The sequence below is a fragment of the Rhineura floridana genome, chromosome 2, assembly GCF_030035675.1.
Source record: "Rhineura floridana isolate rRhiFlo1 chromosome 2, rRhiFlo1.hap2, whole genome shotgun sequence".
Taxonomy (NCBI): Eukaryota; Metazoa; Chordata; class Lepidosauria; order Squamata; family Rhineuridae; genus Rhineura; species Rhineura floridana.
In genome coordinates, this window is record NC_084481.1 from 65,137,671 (window position 1) to 65,157,670 (window position 20,000).

Genomic DNA, 20,000 nt, shown 5'->3' on the forward strand with positions numbered 1-20,000 from the left:
AGATAAATTGTATGAATTGAAGGGAATAGATCTGAATATTAAGATTCATAGATTTAGCAGATGATTTGTTAATTGGAATATAAAGGTCATTTTAACAATGGAGTCATAGGGACTGTGTTGTTTCACTGGGGATATTGAAGAATCAAACTGAGGAATAACTAGAGTTGTAAGGGTTTGAGCTTATAACATGGTAGGTGTGAAGCAGGAATAGGGTACTCCTGAGGTTACTGGACTCCAATTCCCATTAGCCAAGCCCACATGGCTGGCAGTCACGGATGATGGGAGGATAACAACAGCTAAAGGCACCATCCCCAGTACAGAAACAAGTGAGGTCATTTGTAAATTACAACCAAAACTAATGGACAGTGTGCAGGGCCTATGTGCATTTTTAGTATCTGCCACAGTCCATAGATCTGTATATATGGAGGCCCATCAGCATGTGCAAGCCAGGTTACTGAATGTGGAGATTCATAACTTCCCCAAAACCATTCCCTTTCATATGTGGGAGGGATCTGCATTTTGAGACCTGTTTCCACATGCAGATCATCTTTCATTGGATTGAACCTATATATGTTAAAAAGTTTTACACAAAAGCTGCATTTTATGCTACATTTCATAGCCTGTTCTCCCCAACTCCTCAGAGAATAGATTGGCAGTAGTTATTTATCTTTGCATCGGCATGTAAGGGTATTTTTTTAAAAAAAGGATTAATTCCAAATCCTACCTTTTTATCTCTCAAATTACATCAAGTATTGAATCTTGGTTTTACTCATTTGTAAGACAGGCAGAGTCTTTGGGAACGAGATGCTACAGTGCCTTAGAAATGACTCCCACCAGCTTGGCCTGCTGTTCTCTTTCAGGGAAGGAGATCAATTTGAAAATCACTGGCTTTTACATAATTTTATGATCTGAGGTATTGCTACAATCTTCACACTCCCCTCCTCCTTCTCCTCCTCTTCCTCCGCCTCCATTCTGGCAATGAAAGCTTCCTTTAAAATTCTTTGCTCTTTGACTGTTATGACCCAACAGTAATTAATGACCCCAAATATAGCCAACTTCAATGCTTTTAATAAATATTTGTCTTTAAATATGGAGCATGATCCAGGAGCATGTGTATGGAGACCTCCTTTGAAGTATTCCTGTTAACTCAGTTATAGCCCTGGTTTCCCTGTTTCACTATGTGATATGCATGGATATGTGCACATGTAATATTAAAAGCTGTTGCATGGGAGTTGGGAAGAAGGAATGGGAAGTCTGAATATTGCTCCCACTTTCCCATTAAATCCTTCCTCTTTCAGTTGGTGCAAGTTCCCCGCGATCCAGAGCACAAGTAAGCTGGTTTGTGCCCATTGCATTTGATGATATAATCTAGGCAGCTGTTTGTATTTAGAGTTTAGTTGCAATGCACGTACTGAATTTAAATAGGAAACATGAAAAGTAACATTATAGTCAGTGGCAAATACATTTTTTTAGTGAAAAAAGAAAATGCTGGAAACAAAACACACATTAATAAGGTGAGTAATGACATGGCCTTTAGTTTTCAAAAAGCGGAGACAAATGCTGAAGTTACAAAAGAAATGAAAGTCCTCCAACAAGTTGGATGCTGTTCAAAGACTCTCGTAAAATAAAGATAGTGTAAAAAGGGGTTTCAACTTCACTGCATAATTTCTGGCCAACAGAATTTACATTTTTTATCTTTAAAGATTATTATATGTCAGATGAACGGCCATTATGCTGGAGGGGGTGGGGACAGAAAAGCTAAAATAGTCCCTGTGGTAACTCAGTCCAATGACTGCATAAAAATATTAACATAATACTTTGCTGATAATATTCTCTACCATTGTTTCTGCAAATATAAGCATTTGACTGTTGAAGCCATGGAGGTGGTTTTCAATTATGACTTAAGCATGCCACTCTGTAAATCACTTTTTTAAAAATCTGACAAATGAGTACTTGGATAATGTATTAGTAAGTAAAGTTAGGTTACAATTAGTAATTAAAAGAATATAGGCATGTGCATATAGCTAATCAATTATGGGTTCAATCTATTATGCATTGCCAGACTGTCTTATGCAGTGTTTGCAGACAGTCACTGCATTTCTTTACATAAAGTTAATAGCGGTGGTGAAGAGGTGGAAGGCTATGCCATGCCAAGTCAGCACTTGAATTAGAGCTGTTAAGGCTGAAATTCAAACCCCACTTACATGTGAGTAGGCATGGTTAGAATTGCAGCCTCAGTCGGTTTCCTACTCACGACAGAAGCACGCAACTTCCAAACCCCTGTTTTTCCATTTAAGTTCTCTATGTTTAAGCATTCCCAAGGAGTCCAGGACAAGTGGGTCCAGCCCTGTCATTAGGCAGAGTGGGACAGTTGCCTAAGGTAGCAGATGTTGAGGAGCTTGGAGCAGAGACAGTTTTGTGTGTAACACAGACTGCCTGCGCCTCCCAAGCTAACCTGATGTATGATAGAGGATGCTGTCTATCACCTGTGCTACAGTAACATTTAACTACGTTGCAGAAACATTCAGTCCTCAGTTGTGCTAGTGTTCATGGATCTGTCTCTCACTGGGCCCCAACTGCTGGACTGGCTGCTTTGCAGTACAGAGTTACTGGAGCAGTGAAGTCCCAAAGGCACGTAGATGTGTATAACTGGCTGCTGAGTTACACTGATTTTTCTGTTATGCCAGTTCCTTCCTGTTTCTGTTTGACAGCATTTGGGGAAAGAAAGAAAAAAGAATATTGTGAGTTGTCCACTTTTCCCCAAATGCTATGAAGAAAAGCTGTGCATACTTTATAACGTGCCTGTCTGCTGATTATAAAAACGTGTTGAACAGTATTTTTGTAAAAAGTAAAAAACAAAACAAAAACCTGAGAGCTGCGCTTTGATTTATTCAGTGAACAAAACATATGCTTGCTGTTCTGTTCTATGTAATTCATGTGATCAATAAAATTATCTTTTAAAAAGAGCAACTTTGGCATTTAGGGAGATTACACTGATGTACAGGGAATAGGATCGTTGCAGCCAACTTCTGTGCTGTTGGCCCAAAATACGCTTTGGGGCTCAATAATGTAATAATAGTTCATCATCTGCATTTCTCCCCTTTTAGGATAGAAGCTGTGTACTGTGGCTGTTATCCACTTTGTCCCAAAGCTTTGGTATATCCAGAAATATTTCCAGGTAGTTTCCTGATCATGCATTTTTTTTTCTGCTGAGGTTTTAATTTATAATTAATTCTAAAATACAAAGTTTGAGAGTAAACTTAAACAAGAGCAATTGTTTATTTGGCAAGCTACCATGTTAGCGCTAAGGAATTTTTTAATGTGTTTTAATACATTAGACGAAGTTTATATTTACCATCTGTTCTTTCAAGATAACACAAAAGCAAGTTTTGAAATAGCATTCCTCATTGTTAGCATACACAGTCTATAGTGATAGATTTTATTTAAAAGGTCGCTTTGGCGGCAAGAGCTTGCAGGGTTTTTTTTAACTGACATACAGAGAGAAAAATTTAGGCCTGAAAAATCATACCAAATTATTTAAACAATTTAATACTTAATAATATGCAGCCCTGCTACAGGATACACACTAATGTAGTATCAGTCTTTTGAAAAATCTCATCACTAAATGTCTCACATATGCATTGTGTTACATTAGAATAATGTATTTTAATCACCCAAAGGAGATGTCTAAACAGCACAACTACACAGTCTTATTTAGCATTAAACATCCTTGTGAGCTGAGGTAACCTTATAAAATCATGCTTAAATAATGTAAAACACAAGGCGGCACAGAGCAATATGCATTTTTAATTAGTAAAGTGACTAATATTGAGTGTGTGCTTTGAGGTTTTTGTTTCATTAAAAATGTATCTGTTTTTCCTGCAGCTGAATATCTGTATTCTACACCTGAACAGCTTTTTAAAAGGCTTCAGAATTTCTGCAAGAGACCAGACAGTGTAAGGAAACATCTCTATAAGGTATTTATTCAGAATAAGTATTACATGGTATTATGCTGTATTGAAGAATACAGACAAAAAAGAGTCCCCCTTTCCTCCTCCTTCTCCCAAAAAGGAGAGAAAACCAGAAAACATTTAATTAACATCCTAATGTTTAAAGGAAACATGCTAGGGAGGGATATTAGTTGTTACGCTAACAAGGATTAATTACACTAGATGCCAGTTGTATTAACCTAGGGTCTTATGAAATACGTGCATTTACTGCATACTACATGCTTTTTTTAATTTATTGTTTTCTAAAATGACTGTCCTCCATATTTGAACCCAAGAGACTTATAAAAATGAACCTGGATTAATTTAATTCATTAGTTTAAAAGGAAAGTGAAAGAGGGATCCTACAATTATACTAATGAGAATTAGCTCACCTTCCTATCTTAATTTAATCTGCCCTGGTATGTTCAGGTGACTGACCAGGTGAGTGCCACCTTTCTTCTCCCTCTGTTTTAGGCAATTTTGATCATTTCAAAGAAAACCCATTGCAACACCAGTCTTGGAAGAAGAAATCAGAGGTCAACTCTTTAAGATGCCAGAACTAGACAAAAATCACATGGCATGGGTGCTGTTCAAAACAGCAGCCGCCCACATCTCCTCCTTTTCTCTCTCCCAGCAACATCTGGGAATGCCGATGTCATATGGTTCCATGTTTTCCTGTGTGGCTTATGCTTTCCCATGCATTTCAGTGGAGTGTGAGCAGGAGAACTTCCCGTGCCCAGTGTCCATCCGTTGTGCAGCATAATGTCATGGTGAAGTACCCCCAGAACAAACATGTGGTGCCCTCATTTCAGGATGCCAGTATCGAGCAAGTAACACAGTTGGTAATGCTGAAAATAGATGCATTCTTGACAATACAACTGGGGACACATTCCCAAGTAATGCTATCCAGGGTAAGGGAAGGATGTAATGCCTGCTCCCATCTCCCCCCCCCCAGAAGGATTCCTGTCTGCTCCCTCAGAGGAGTGTTTTCTGTACTTTCTTTGCCAATGCAGGACATCTGTGCAAGAGAACGAGGTAATTTTACTCTATACACGTGCAATTTTATCTGTGACCCAAAAGCTGGACATTTACATAGACACAGACCAAAAGAGAATGTTGTTTCTGCAGGAAACGGTTAAACTTCAAGAAAAAAAAGAGAGAACCAAAAATGCAATTTAACACCCAATTTCAAGCTCATTATCTTTCATTGTCTATTAACTTGGCGATGGTTCAGAAGGTAGCTCATAATAGTTTAAAATGCTGACTGAACACTTCCAGTGTTCAGCATTACTTCTTGAGTCAATACTATTGCATAGCTATACATGGAGGCTTCAACAAGAGGAAAACAATCCTTAAATTTTTACCTTGACATTCACTCTTTCTTTGAGTTCAGCTAAATGGTTTTGCTTTCATACGGCTCGTAGGTGTGGTTCTGCAGCTTTTGACAGCAAAATAGGCTGGGGACGGTTAAAAAGCAACATGGGGAGGACAGTATTGATATTTGAACAGGTAGGGTGTCCAAAATGTAGCACAGTAAGAAGAGATGTGTATTATATAAGCTCCGCTAAGTAAAATGCTTCATTTGCTGCAAGTGTCTCCTTTGGAGAACGTACCCCTTGCTGAATTATTTGTAGGTGGAGTTACTGCCACAGACATGGAGTAGTTTTTCGTATCACTTTGGGCAGCATAATAATAACTCCAGCTGAATGCAAGTTTTAATTGCTCATCAGTAGCAGCAGTGAATTGCAATGAATACTGTCAGAAGGGTCACCTTTAACCCCTGATGTAAAACCTTGCTATGGGAAAGAAATGTACTGACTTCTTGAACACTGTTAGCGTGGGATCAGAATGGTAGTTCTATACCACTCTGGTGTTTATTATCATTCATAAAGATGCCAGTTATTGGTTCTGTTTCTTTTGCTGCTCTTTAGCGTGTGACCAAGAAATGGAACAGTGGTGGGAGTATGAAGATGAAGTTCTGCCTTATGCAGATATTTTTGTTCTTTTGTGAGCTTGTTTTAGAGTGTTAACAAGAGCATTTGAACAAGCGCACATAAGACCTGTTCCAGTCACCCTTCACAAGCTATAGAGGGTGATCTTCTGAAATTGAGTGAGCCTCCTATACTTGCTAAGGCTCCCTCATTTTACCATGGTTTGTTTTAGAACAATACAGTAGATTCCCCACTCTAAAACATGGATGGAACTGGCAGTGGGGAAGCAGAGCTACCAGCTCATACTCTGCCACCCTCATGTGTTTAACTTCTGGCTGCAACTCCCAAAGCAGACTAAGGTGTCTTTACATTCCGTAAGTGACAACAGTCCCAAATGGTTGGATCCAAAGAAATGTGAGCGGAACTCTGCTCGAGCGGTGGAGCTTGTCTGTCTTGTCCTCCCCACCTCAGATTGGAGGGACCCTCTGAAATAACATGGGATGCTGGAATTAGTAGAATTTGGGGTAGGACTGCTTTGCATGAGCGGAAATGCCTGCCAGCACAAAACACCTTTGGATCCAAGCCATATCATAATCAAATACAACCAAATCAAGATAAAAAGATAACAAAGGGACACAGCAATAAGAGATAATTTAGTTCTCAGTAGTTCACATCAGGGGTAGCCAATGTGGTGCCCTCCAAATGTTCTTGAACTACAACTTCCATCATCCCTAGCCATTGGCAATGCTGGTAGGCTGATGGGAGTTGGAGTCCAACACCACCTGGAGGGCACCATGTTGTCTACACCTGGTATATGCTAACCACATTCAAACTCACGTGCAGAGTTATTGCAGCTATGTCACAAAAAGGGGCTACTGAGAAACAAGATGCTTGGGGGAACCCCGGGGTCTGCAGAAATGGAAAATTTAGGCAGAAAAAAAATCTAAGGTGACCCCAAAAAAGCCAAGATCCTCAACACAGCCCAGTGAGGATTTAGCATGCTCAGAACTGAGAGAGATGGAAAATCTAGGAGTGGTATGGGAGTATCCTGAAAGAGGGCATCTCTGGCTGGAACCCACACACTGTAACACTTTATTGCTGGTCCCACTTGTTAAGTTCTATGGGCAAATAAAATAGGCTGCACTCTGGGACCCAGCTGAAGAGAGAAGTAAAATCAGATAGATAGCTTCTTGTTGTTTCAGCAATGTGCAGCTAGTCCCTCCTCTACTTATCCAAAATGGCCAACCATTGCGCTTGGTTGTATTTACCAAAGATTCTGGGGAAGCAACAGAATTCATAGAAACGTTTTTTAGAAGTTCATAGTAGCAAAACAGATTTTTATTTATTTATTCGTTTATTACATGTACATCCCACCTTTCCTCTAAAGAGCTCAAGATGGTGTACGTGCATCTCCTCCACTCTGTTTTATCCTCACATCAACCCTGGAGGTATATTAGCCTGATTAATTGACCATTGGGCTTTGTAGCTGAGTGGAGATTTGAACCCTGGTCTCTTACTACACCACACTGGCTTCACTGTTAGATGAAACTAATGAATGTTGATCCCATTTCCTCCAGCAAGCTTATTCATGCCACACAAATTCAACCCATTTTAATATATATAACAACATTTAAGAACATAAGAAGAGCCTGCTGGATCAGGCCAGTGGCCCATCTAGTCCAGCATCCTGTTCTCACAGTGGCCAACCAGGTGCCTGGGGGAAGCCCGCAAGCAGGACCCGAGTGCAAGAACACTCTCCCCTCCTGAGGCTTCCGGCAACTGGTTTTCAGAAGCATGCTGCCTCTGACTAGGGTGGCAGAGCACAGCCATCATGGCTAGTAGCCATTGATAGCCCTGTCCTCCATGAATTTGTCTAATCTTCTTTTAAAGCCGTCCAAGCTGGTGGCCATTACTGCATCTTGTGGGAGCAAATTCCATAGTTTAACTATGCGCTGAGTAAAGAAGTACTTCCTTTTGTCTGTCCTGAATCTTCCAACATTCAGCTTCTTTGAATGTCCACGAGTTCTAGTATTATGAGAGAGGGAGAAGAACTTTTCTCTATCCACTTTCTCAATGCCATGCATAATTTTATACACTTCTATCATGTCTCCTCTGACCCGCCTTTTCTCTAAACTAAAAAGCCCCAAATGCTGCAACCTTTCCTCATAAGGGAGTCGCTCCATCCCCTTGATCATTCTGGTTGCCCTCTTCTGAACCTTTTCCAACTCTATAATATCCTTTTTGAGATGAGGCGACCGGAACTGTACACAGTATTCCAAATGCGGCCGCACCATAGATTTATACAACGGCATTATGATATCGGCTGTTTTATTTTCAATACCTTTCCTAACTATCGCTAGCATGGAATTTGCCTTTTTCACAGCTGCCGCACACTGGGTCGACATTTTCATCGTGCTGTCCACTACAACCCCGAGGTCTCTCTCCTGGTCGGTCACCGCCAGTTCAGACCCCATGAGCGTATATGTGAAATTCAGATTTTTTGCTCCAATATGCATAATTTTACACTTGTTTATATTGAATTGCATTTGCCATTTTTCTGCCCATTCACTCAGTTTGGAGAGGTCTTTTTGGAGCTCTTCGCAATCCCTTTTTGTTTTAACAACCCTGAACAATTTAGTGTCATCAGCAAACTTGGCCACTTCACTGCTCACTCCTAATTCTAGGTCATTAATGAACAAGTTGAAAAGTACAGGTCCCAATACCGATCCTTGAGGGACTCCACTTTCTACAGCCCTCCATTGGGAGAACTGTCCGTTTATTCCTACTCTCTGCTTTCTGCTTCTTAACCAATTTCTTATCCACAAGAGGACCTCTCCTCTTATTCCATGACTGCTAAGCTTCCTCAGAAGCCTTTGGTGAGGTACCTTGTCAAACGCTTTTTGAAAGTCTAAGTACACTATGTCCACTGGATCACCTCTATCTATATGCTTGTTGACACTCTCAAAGAATTCTAATAGGTTACTGAGACAGGACTTTCCTTGCAGAAGCCATGCTGGCTCTGCTTCAGCAAGGCTTGTTCTTCTATGTGCTTAGTTAATCTAGCTTTAATAATACTTTCTACCAGTTTTCCAGGGACAGAAGTTAAGCTAACTGGCCTGTAATTTCCGGGATCCCCTCTGGATCCCTTTTTGAAGATTGGCGTTACATTTGCCACTTTCCAGTCCTCAGGCACGGAGGAGGACCCAAGGGACAAGTTACATATTTTAGTTAGCAGATCAGCAATTTCACCTTTGAGTTCTTTGAGAACTCTCGGGTGGATGCCATCCGGGCCCGGTGATTTGTCAGTTTTTATATTGTCCATTAAGCTTAGAACTTCCTCTCTCGTTACCACTATTTGTCTCAGTTCCTCAGAATCCCTTCCTGCAAATGTTAGTTCAGGTTCAGGGATCTGCCCTATATCTTCCACTGTGAAGACAGATGCAAAGAATTCATTTAGCTTCTCTGCAATCTCCTTATCGTACTTTAGTACACCTTTGACTCCCTTATCATCCAAGGGTCCAATTGTCTCCCTAGATGGTCTCCTGCTTTGAATGTATTTATATAATTTTTTGTTGTTGGTTTTTATGTTCTTAGCAATGTGCTCCTCAAATTCTTTTTTAGCATCCCTTATTGTCTTCTTGCATTTCTTTTGCCAGAGTTTGTGTTCTTTTTTTTTTTTATGTGAAAGATGCTTGCATTTTGTCTCTAAGGGATGGAAATCCCCCAGTTAAGGGGCAGCCATGAAGAACACCAACCCTAAACATTTTCCTTATGTTGTTCCTTGGAACTCAAACAGTCCTGTTAAGGGAGCTTTCTTGGTCAATTAGACAGATTGCAATTAGCACCTAGAGCCAAGCCAGCCAGCACAATTGGGAGCTGGAGGGAGGTAAGATGGAGGAATTACTGTGTTCCTTTCAGTATTTCTGGAGAATCAGATTCATATCCTTGATCAGCTACAAAGTTTACTGGATAAGCTCAGAGCAGTCACTATCCCTCAGCTTCATCTGTCTTACAGGGTTGTATGCCGCTTTGAGCACTTGGTTGAAGGACAGTGTCATTAAAAATAAATGCAAAAATTTCCCTATCTCAGGATTGGGTGGGGAACCTGTGGTCCTCCAGATGTTGATGGGCGACCACCTGCATCATGCCTGACCAACTGATGAGAGAGTTGGAGTCCAACAACACCTGGAGGGCAACAGATTCCCCATTTCTGCCCTGTCCCAAAGGCTTGATAATCTAACTTACTTTCCTCCCCCACTCATCCAAGTTCCATGTACTCTTTCCTCCTGTACAACAACTATCCTGTGCTAAAAGAGCTACATTGGCTCCCAGGTTGCTTCCGAGTACAATTCAAGGTGCTGGTTTTAACCTTTAGAGCCCTAAATGGTTTGGGACCTAGATATATGTCTCCCCGTCGTCCCCTTATTAGTCATGCCCATCGCACGAGAACCATGGAAGAGGCCTGTTGCGAGTGCCTACTATATCTGAAGCCCGATTGGTGAATACTCCCAACAGAGCCTTCTCTGTCATGGCCCCTAGACTAAGGGATACCAGTGAGGTAAAATCTTCCCGTTTTTAGATGGCTGCTGAAGACCCATCTTTTTATTCAAGCATTTAGTTAAATTTTTACCCTTTATGCCATTATACCGATGTTTTTAAGGTTTTTATGGATTTATGTATGGTTCTTTGTATCTTTTTGCATTTTTAAATTTCTGTATGCTTTTATATATGCTTTGTATTTTAAAATCTATGTAATCTGCCTTGGGACCTGCATTTCAGGTGAGAGGCAGATAACAAAAATAAATTTATTATTATTATTATTATCCCAAACATATTTTATATATCTTGTTTCGTTGCTTTTTTTTAAGACAGCAGGAATGAAGAACACCTATTTTTTCTGATGACCAATGTGTATAAAGAAAGAGTGAAATACTCTTGCTCCTCTTCAAGTTATCAAGTTATATTATTTCTGCCAATATAAGGTAGGCAAAAGCACGGCAAGTCTCTCTCCATCATTGTTCATGTTTTACCCTCCTGCTTCGGCCCTCTCACCCAAAGCTTGATCAATTTTTTTCTCATATAAATATATCACATGCATGTGTCCCACCCACCCCTGTAGCCTAATGACCTTATCCCACATTAATCATCTTCACATGGCCAGAACTCTTATTTATTTACTTATTTAATTTATATCCCGCCCTTCCTCCCAGCGGGAGCCCAGGGTGGCAAACAAAGCACTAAAACACTTTAAAACATCATAAAAACAGATCTTAAAATACATTAAAACAAAACAGCATTAAAAACATTTAAAAAAACAACCTCAAAAGGGTTAAAAACATATTAAACAGTTCTGACACAAATGCAGACTGAGATAGGTCTCAACTTAAAAGGCTTGTTGAAAGAGGAAAGTCTTCAAAAGGCACCGAAAAGATAGCAGAGATGGCGCCTGTCTAATATTCAAAGGAAGGGAATTCCGCAGGGTAGGTGCCGCCACACTAAAGGTCCATTTCCTATATTGTGCAGAACGAACCTCTTGATCGGATGGTATCTGCAGGAGGCCCTCACCAGCAGAGCGCAGTGATCGACTGGGCATATAAGGGGTAAGATGGTCTTTCAGGTATCCTGGTCCCGAGCTGTATAGGGCTTTGTACGGCAAAACTAGAACCTTGAACTTGGCCCGGTAGCAAATGGGCAGCCAGTGCAATTCTTTCAGCAGCAGGGTGACATGTTGGCGATACCCTGCCCCAGTGAGAAGTTTCGCCACTGCATTTTGCACCAGCTGCAGCTTCCGGACCAACCTCAAGGGCAGCCCCACATAGAGCGCATTACAGTAATCCAGCCTAGAGGTTACCAGTGCGTGGACAACAGTGGTCAGGCTATCCCGGTCCAGAAACGGCTGCAGCTGTCTCACCAGCCAAAGCTGGTAAAAGGCACTGCTAGCCACTGAGGTCTGCAGTGAGGTCAGTTGGGCCCAACACAGCCCTGTAGTCAGCCTTTCTTGTTTAGTGGGGTGGGACATTTGGGGGGAAGAGGCACATAGGGCCATCCAAGCCCCCCCACTAGTGGAGAGGATGTGAGGGCCAGGCCAAAGGAAGGGAAAGGCAGTGATCCTCCCCCTCACTGCTCCTCCATCCAGAGAATGTGTTAACTTACATGAATGAAGTTTAATCTGTTGAATTGCCTAATCCTTTTCTGAGACATCCCCAGGAATACCAGACTCAAAAGTTTGACTTTGCCTGTAGCTACAGTCCTCTTTCACCTATGGTCTGTCCCTGTGTTCAGATTCTTCATAAACTGAACTACTTTGGTAATGACGGTAAGCTCCTGAGCGTAGCTTTGATGCTGCATTAAGTATATCAGTTTTAGATTTCACCTAAAAAAACAAACTTGTCCATACTACAAGTTTAGGGAAGGGCATAGAGAAAATAAATAGAGTGTGTTTGTTAACTTCACCTTGAGAGTCCCTCCTTCTATTATTGTTCCTGACCATTAGGTTTCCCTTCCTGTTGGACAATGAATAGAAAACGTTCTAACTGTCTGCTGTATAAGGGACAATTACGCAATTGGAAACTAACTGTGGAAAGCAATTGGATTTTTTTTTACTGGTTGCTGGGTTTATTTTTCTGTCCAGAAACCCTGAAAAAGCCGCATATATTGGGAAAATCATAAATTAGGCTTGAGTTAGAGCCTAGGTGACCAGCCAGCTAGCTAATTGTAGTGTACATAGCAATATTTCTAGGGCTGTTTTCATCCTTTGTCATGAAGTACTCAAGAAAAAAAAAATAGCCAGTATGAATATGAGTCTAATGAGTGCTTTAAAAGAGTAAACGATAACTTAGGGTAGCCATTTTTCACAAACCATCCCACAATTTGAGGGCAACTTGTTTCTTCTGATCCTTCAAAATCTTTATACTGTGGTTAGTTATTTAGAGTTCAAAATGAAGTAACATTCTGGTAAATAAAACACAAAACTTGAATATCAGACAAGAGTATTTCATTCTTCATACTCTTTGGTCATCAGAAAAACGTGTTCATTCTTGCTGCTATTTATAAATAAAACAACAGGAGCAAAAGGATATATAAAATATGATTTTTGTTGTCCTGTCTCTTTCTCTGTGTGGTTTTGCTGCAAGCTTATTAATAATATAATCTAAAACAGTCAAATGCATTACTGCATTAGTTTGTCAATTTTATGCAGTGCCCGTGCCAACCTACAAAGTTAGAGGCAAAAGGGGAGGCAGCGTTATGCTTGCTACAAAAAGGCAATCAACTTAAGCAATAAGGCACAAAAGCCTGTGTGGTGGGTAAGCCTTAGGTGCATTGTTTGTTACAAAGTGAAGCCAAATATTACTGGATGTTGATGTCTATCAGAACACAGAGCTCCACAGAGCTCCATGTTGTGCATGGTTTAGTGGCAGTAAAATCCAAACGCAACGCCCTTTCCCCCTAAAAACACACATTCATAACCTCTACTCTCTAAATCCTACAAAACAGGTAAAGCAATACCTTTTGTTGGATTTGTTTCTGTTAGCAAAAGGCCAGCCCAAAACCAACACAATAAAAGTTAAGACTTTTTACTTCTTTAGACAGTTTCATTCTCTGTGGAAGTTTTTGTGTTTTTGTTTTTTTAAACATAAATGAATCTAATTAAAGATATCATTCCCATAGGATACCACAAAAGCAGGTAAGTAAACTGATATTGTGTGAGTTAAATTCACTACTGTAAAACAAAATTCTTAAATTCCTATCTCCATGATCAATAACCAGAACAGAAATTCACATTAGATTCATTGTCTACATAGGCAGAGTTGTGGCCTGTCACCTGGTTAACCCAAGACAAAATTATATTTCTGGGGAGGTTGTAGGCACAGGGATATGTGTTTACTATATAAGTCAATATTCCAATTAATCCATCTAATGTTTTCAAGTTCACCTCAAGTGGAATAAATTATGCAAATTAAGTAAATGTGATTATTTGATCTAATAAATCATTCTTCATCTACCTTTTCTTAACCATGTGTTTTGGTTAATCATAGCATCCTATTTAGTGTTCACATTTCAGTTACTGCTTTTTTTAAAAAAAGGTGTCTTAGGGTTCATTAATGCATTTACATAGAGCATTTTTCTGGGATTGGATGAACTGATCCAGCACATCTAAAGTCCCCTCAGCTATGTGACATCTGATGTTCATCTCATCATGACTTGATGAATGCGCTACTGTTTCTAACAGGGTTAACAAGGATTAGTAACAGTGCAATAGAGGTTAGTAACAGTGATGTAATGTGCACCACAAAGGTGTGTTGTTGGTGTAGTTTTTCACAACATCACAGCATACCTTATTTCCTAGAGCCCATGCTTTAGGTTCAGTACTTCAGTATGAACTGGTATGGGTAAATGGATGAAAGTCAGACATGCTTATTGTAGATCTCTGTCACACATTCCCACTTCAAATGATGTTTTCTAGATCTGAGTTTTGGTGTGTTACCCCTATACATATCTTGCATCAGTCCTTCATATTTCTTAATCCTCTGCCATCTTCAGACTCTACCAGATGAGACTTCTTGGTGATCGAAGTAGCACAAGACACACCCAGTGCAAGTGAGGATGGGGTGCTCAACCTACTCTTTGTCCCAACAGGACAGTGAGAAAGAGCGTATCTGCCCAGTTTATGCCCTCAAGGCAACATGTTGCTTCCTGTTCTCACTCCCTCAACACTGCTGGCTCATATAAGGACTATCAAGACATGCATGGGAAGTGGAAAAATATAAAGTGGTCAATCTGCTCTCTCTAGGGGCTAGAGTATTTTTTGAAAATCTTCAGAAGGAAATGAGTGGTTCATCAGTTAGCATATTTGGAATGGCAGACAGACAAGCTTCCCTGAAAGACAGCTTGCCAATCACTTGGAGGCAATTAGGAATGTATGCTCTGCTCACGTAGAGAAAAAGGGAGACCAGCTTCCTCTCAGCCATGTCTGAACAGATTGTGCATCCTGAAGCTTGCCCAAGAATCCACACCAACAGCACGAGTCTGTGATAGGTGTGCGGAGATTCCTTTGCAGAGAAGCTGTTATGCAAGGCTTACCTGAAAGCCACTGGAACTAGTGGGATGTCTTCATCAAGTTCATAAATATATGGTGATTTCTGCTTATAATAATTACTAGCAGGCTCATATCCAGCATTGCGTGGGAATTTTAAGAAACCAAAAAAAGGTGCAATTTTGAAAGGTCCAGTCTGCCATCTTGATTCAAAATGGCATCCAATTTTATTTAAACCTAGACAAAAACCTGTTCCTTGATCTCAGGAACCATCAAGCAAAATTTGGTGTCTTAAAAGGTGTCCAAATGCATAAAGAACAGACAAAACAGTTTCCAAAATAGATAGTAGATTTATATATCACATTTCTTCTGTCATGGCAAGATACTTAGGATTCCCAAGCAGACTCCCATTCAGGCCCAGACCTGTGTCATGCCCTTCAGCCCATGCTTTGAAAGGAATAGCAAGAAACATCTAGCTCAGAATAGTGGCACTTGAACATATTAAGATTATGTACCCCATTTCAAATAATCAAAACAAGCATGTACCCCAGCTACCAAAACACATTTGTGCCCTTGTTTTTCTCCAACAACTTCCATCTCCTTTCTCCTTCCTTGGGATGAGGCAGGTAGAGGACGCATGCTGCAAATAAAGTGGGCAGACTGGGGACAACTACCACCATAGCTGTATCTCAGTTGCCCCACTGGTTGCTCCCTCTCTTCTCCCCGCTTCCCCTGGTGAAAAAGCAGCATCTCTTAGTCTAGGAACCTCGAGCCTAGAGAAAATTGTGTAACCAGTGCAGGGTGCAGAGCAGCCCAATTACACCCTTAAGGCCTGGTGGGATCCCCATGGTTGGAGGCAGCATGCTTCTGCATGCAAGTTGCTGGAAATCACAAGCGAGGAGAGTGCCCTTGCGCTTGGTTCCTGCTTGCAGGCTTTCCCTCACAGTGGTATTTGACCACTGTGAGAATAGCGTGCTGGACTAGAGAGGCCACTTGCCTTACCCAGCAGACTCGCCTTATGTTCTTATCCACAGCAGAATCAGAGGCCCAAATCTAGAATGAGGTAGATGAATCTTCAAGTTCTTGTAGCTGAGACTGAGTGTGGGATGGCTGCAGGCTTCCAATGAATCATTTGTTTCTCTCAATCCTGGATGCTCCTTAATGTGATTGTGCTGCAGTCACATTCCTCATACAGCTGAATGGGGATCTAGAAAATTATCTGTGAGAAGTCAGGTTGACTGGGTGTGCAATCTGGGGATTGCTTTTCACTAGGTTATCTGTAATTCCCCTGTGTGCTTCTTACTCTAGCCCACAGGGACCAAACTGAAAAGGAATATCTGGTTGGAACATAAAGTTATTCAACTCAGAAGGTGCAATCGGGAGATGTGCTGCCTTATGGTGTAGCAGAACCTTCAGTATAAAAGCAAGGGCATTTTACTTTCTATTACAAAACTATAATGGGAATACAAGCTTGCAGCATTCTTTAGGGAGGGAATTAAAACTGGCTGATGAGTGAGAAGTGTTTGAGAAAGGGCATCTGAGCACATAGGGGAATAGGGTAAAGAGCTGAATCTTTTGAGCCCATGGAACATGGCAGGACAGGGAGGAAGAAATAAAATAGTTTTTACAAGGGATAATCATTTAATTTTACAAAAGGGACACTAACATAGATTGTGAAATGCACTGGTGACCTCTTTCCTACTGTTTAATTCATGCTTCTACCCCCACCCCTTTTCCCCCAAAGGATGGATAAGTTGCCTAACTCTTCCTTCCAAAATGGGAGTACTCAGTTGTGCAACAGAATTGGCAAGAGGTTGAAAGTAAAACCTCCCCATGTATAGTGAAAATTTCACTGTAGGTCATATTTGTGCTTTGTAGTTTTTCACAAAGAGCAGGTGATGATATGAATGCAACCTTCCACTTTCCACTGTTTCCTTTTTATCTTAGGACTTTAAGTTTCACTAGTCTGTCATTGGCTAGTGGCTGCTGCTTCCTGATGCTCATACAAGGCTGGCTGCCTGCCTTTGTTTACCAAGTTGAATAGTCTTCCAGTAGTTTTCTTAACTAGTCAGTCACAAACCACGAATTGGATGTGCATCAACCTAAGGAAAAATTTAAAAAAGAAAAGAAAGAAGGCATTTAGGCCGCCTTTCAATTATATTCCTAGGGCAGTTTACAAATAAGAATAAAACAATTAAAATGCTAATAAAATAAAACAACCGCACCAAAAATTATAAAAAAAATGAATTCAACACATTCATTCACAACAGATAGGAGAAGCTAAAATAACATTTATCATTAAATAACCTCTAATATTACCACCACACTTTGTAGTGATTCAGCTTCTCAGCTAGAGTCTGGTTCAAGTTAACACCCCTCAAAAGCCTGAGCAACTAAATACTGTTTAAGTTGGCACTGAAAGGAACCATACCACAGAGGAGATGGCATTCCATAAATGGGGTACCATTGCCAAGAAGATTATGTTTGGATTTCTGATGCGATGAGGAGTGAGTGTTCTATCCTGCTCTGGAGGTCTTTCCACTGTAAGAAGTAATATGACAGTGCATCTTGATCTTATGCCCTGGCACTCCCTGGCCAGTGTGTATCAGATGTGGGATGAAGGTCCAGTTTCTGGCACTAAGGGTTTTTACGCTGTTGTCTCCAGATGGCAGGGGACCCCCTTTGCCTCTTGTTTACACTGCAGCAGCCATGAATATGGCTGCACCAGTGTTTGCCACAAAAATGCTATATCTACTTGCATGGCCCGGGTGTGTGTATCTAAATTCTTTTTGTCACATTTGCTGTGCTGGGTATTCTTCTGCCCTCCGCTGTGTCGTCGGTGGAATAGGATCCAGCCTCTCTGCTGACCTTGGAGCTGGGGAGCGACAGGGTATCATCTCCACAGTTGTGTTCTGCCTGTGCAGTGGCGGTTCCAAGCATCTTGGAGGTGCAACTTGGGAAGCACAAGCCCTAGCCTTCTCGCGCCTGGAACTGGAGAATGGGTAAGGGATCATCCCAGCAGTTGTGGAATGATATTTTGAAGGGCCTCCAAATTGCAGCACAATGGGAGGGATGATCCCTTGCCCACTCCCCCTCTTTAAGCTTCAGAAAGGCCAGAGTGTGTCCTTTTCTATGCTGTGCTTCCCATGTGCCTTAAATATCTTGGGAATGCAGTGTGGTTGCAGGAATGATCCTCCATCTCTGGAATCAGGGAATTGAGCAGCGGATTGTCCCTGACTAGGTGTTTTAGCCTTGGCACCCTATAAGGGAAGGATTAGACCCTGGCAACCACAAATGTTTGAAGGGGTATGAAGGCTAGCCAAAATGAGTGGACCTGTGCACAGCGCTGAATGGCCCAGGATCATTGTGTTGCCAGGACATGGACATCATTCATTTTATCGGCATGGCAGCTAACTATAGGACTAAACTACCCAGATGATAGGAAACTGAAGGTGAAAGGAAGGATGATAGGAAGGAGTGGATGATCGGAAATAGGGGAAAGGGTGGAAACAGAGAAAGGAGTGGGGAGACTGAGAGCTAACAGTGATGGAGAAGCAAAGGGGATGAGAAACTGGAGGGAGAGGGTAGAGAAGAACTTCAGAGAACTGCATAAAAGTCAGTGCTGGAAAACAGGCTTTGGATAATGGGAAGAGGGAAAACAGGTGGAATTGAAAGGGTGGGATTACAAAATGAGAGAGAAAACCAAAAGGTTCTCTGACATATCTTTCTGCTAGCCGTGTTTCATACTACCATGCGGCACAGTTGCTTTACCTGTCCATCCACCTGAGGACCATGGCAGTGGCAGTGTGGCTGCTCACCAGCCCAGCAGCAGCAGTGGTAGTGGCAACCCCTCCCCCATTTCGTGCTGGCTGCTGGGCAGCCACAAAGGGCAATGCGGAGAAGGCCAGCAGGGCCCTGAGCCAGCAGCAGCAGGGGAAAGGGAGAGAGAGATACATGTATGAGAGAGTGAGAATGTGTGAAGTTGGCACCGAATCAAAGTCAGTGTGTGGGGCTTGCATAGAACAGGGGAGGCAGCTCTGGGGCTCCCCATCTGGCCTGGAGCATCCCCTCCTCCCCTGATCCCTCCCCTGCTTCACTTTGGCTTGAATGAAACCTTCCATTGGACCCAAGTGAAAGATTTTTTTTCAAGCCCAGTTGACGCAAGGGAAGTCCCAGCTGTTAACCCTCAGCATGCACTGCGAAAGACACATACAACACACACACCCAGAAACACCCCTCCCTCACAGCAATGAGGCTTTAAAAAAGCCTTCTATTGGTTCCAAGCCTGATTGTTGAGGGGTGGAATGATCTTCGGGGAGATTACAGCTATGGAGGGGAACATTAACCCCACTCCCAGCTGCAGTTTCCAGAAAGATCACATTCCCACCCATGGCAATTCGGCTTGTTCTGGAGCAGGAGTGGGTAAGCAAGCCAGTGAGAATGCACGTAGGTGTGATTTGGAGGAGTGGCCCACTTTAGCCATGCAAGCCTTCATGTGGAAAGTGAATGAAGCAAAAAGTAGCAAAGAAAAGGAGATGTGCATAAATCCATAGGATATACTGTAGAGTATGCCAAATACTGATGTCTGATCCAGTGCCAAACCAATCATGAGACAAACTGAGAAAATTATCTGCCAGCCTGGGCCTGCAGAGGTCTTTCATGGGCAGCAGTGCTGGTGCCGACCTGGTACCGATGTGAGGCTTCTGCAGTGCTCTCCTCTGCCACCCTGCCTCTCTCTGAGAAAGGGTCCTTTCTTACGAGGCATTCTGGGCAAGGTGATTCCTAAGTTTCAACAAAACTTATAAATGCTGAAGGAAAGCAGCAAGGGTTCCCTCCCAACCACCTTACTGGATGCCTCATTTCACGAATTACCCCCCCCCCGGTCCTTTCTCAGAGTGAGGCAGGGTGTAGATGACAGCTAGCCAGCATTTCTGGCACACCAGCAGCAGCCAAGGGAAGCATGGTGTGGCGGTAATGACAGCTGCTACTAACAGGTGCTCAACTAGCCTACAGCACACTGAGCCCGGAAAATCCTGCTGGCACCTG

At 41.9% G+C, this 20,000-nt stretch overlaps 1 protein-coding gene across 11 annotated transcripts in view; it reads left to right on the plus strand.

Annotated features, from left to right (window-relative positions):
- GTDC1 (glycosyltransferase like domain containing 1) overlaps nucleotides 1–20,000 on the plus strand; it is a 357,779-nt gene that overhangs the window by 332,518 nt on the left and 5,261 nt on the right. For 10 of the 11 annotated variants that reach the window (XM_061608859.1, XM_061608857.1, XM_061608866.1 and 7 more), the window contains 2 exons: nucleotides 3,108–3,178; nucleotides 3,886–3,977. In XM_061608859.1, coding sequence (XP_061464843.1) covers nucleotides 3,108–3,178; nucleotides 3,886–3,977 — 163 coding nt within the window. Of the gene's footprint in view, nucleotides 1–3,107; nucleotides 3,179–3,885; nucleotides 3,978–4,463; nucleotides 5,547–20,000 lie in introns of those variants that run through there. The other variant, XM_061608867.1, reaches the window with a different exon arrangement.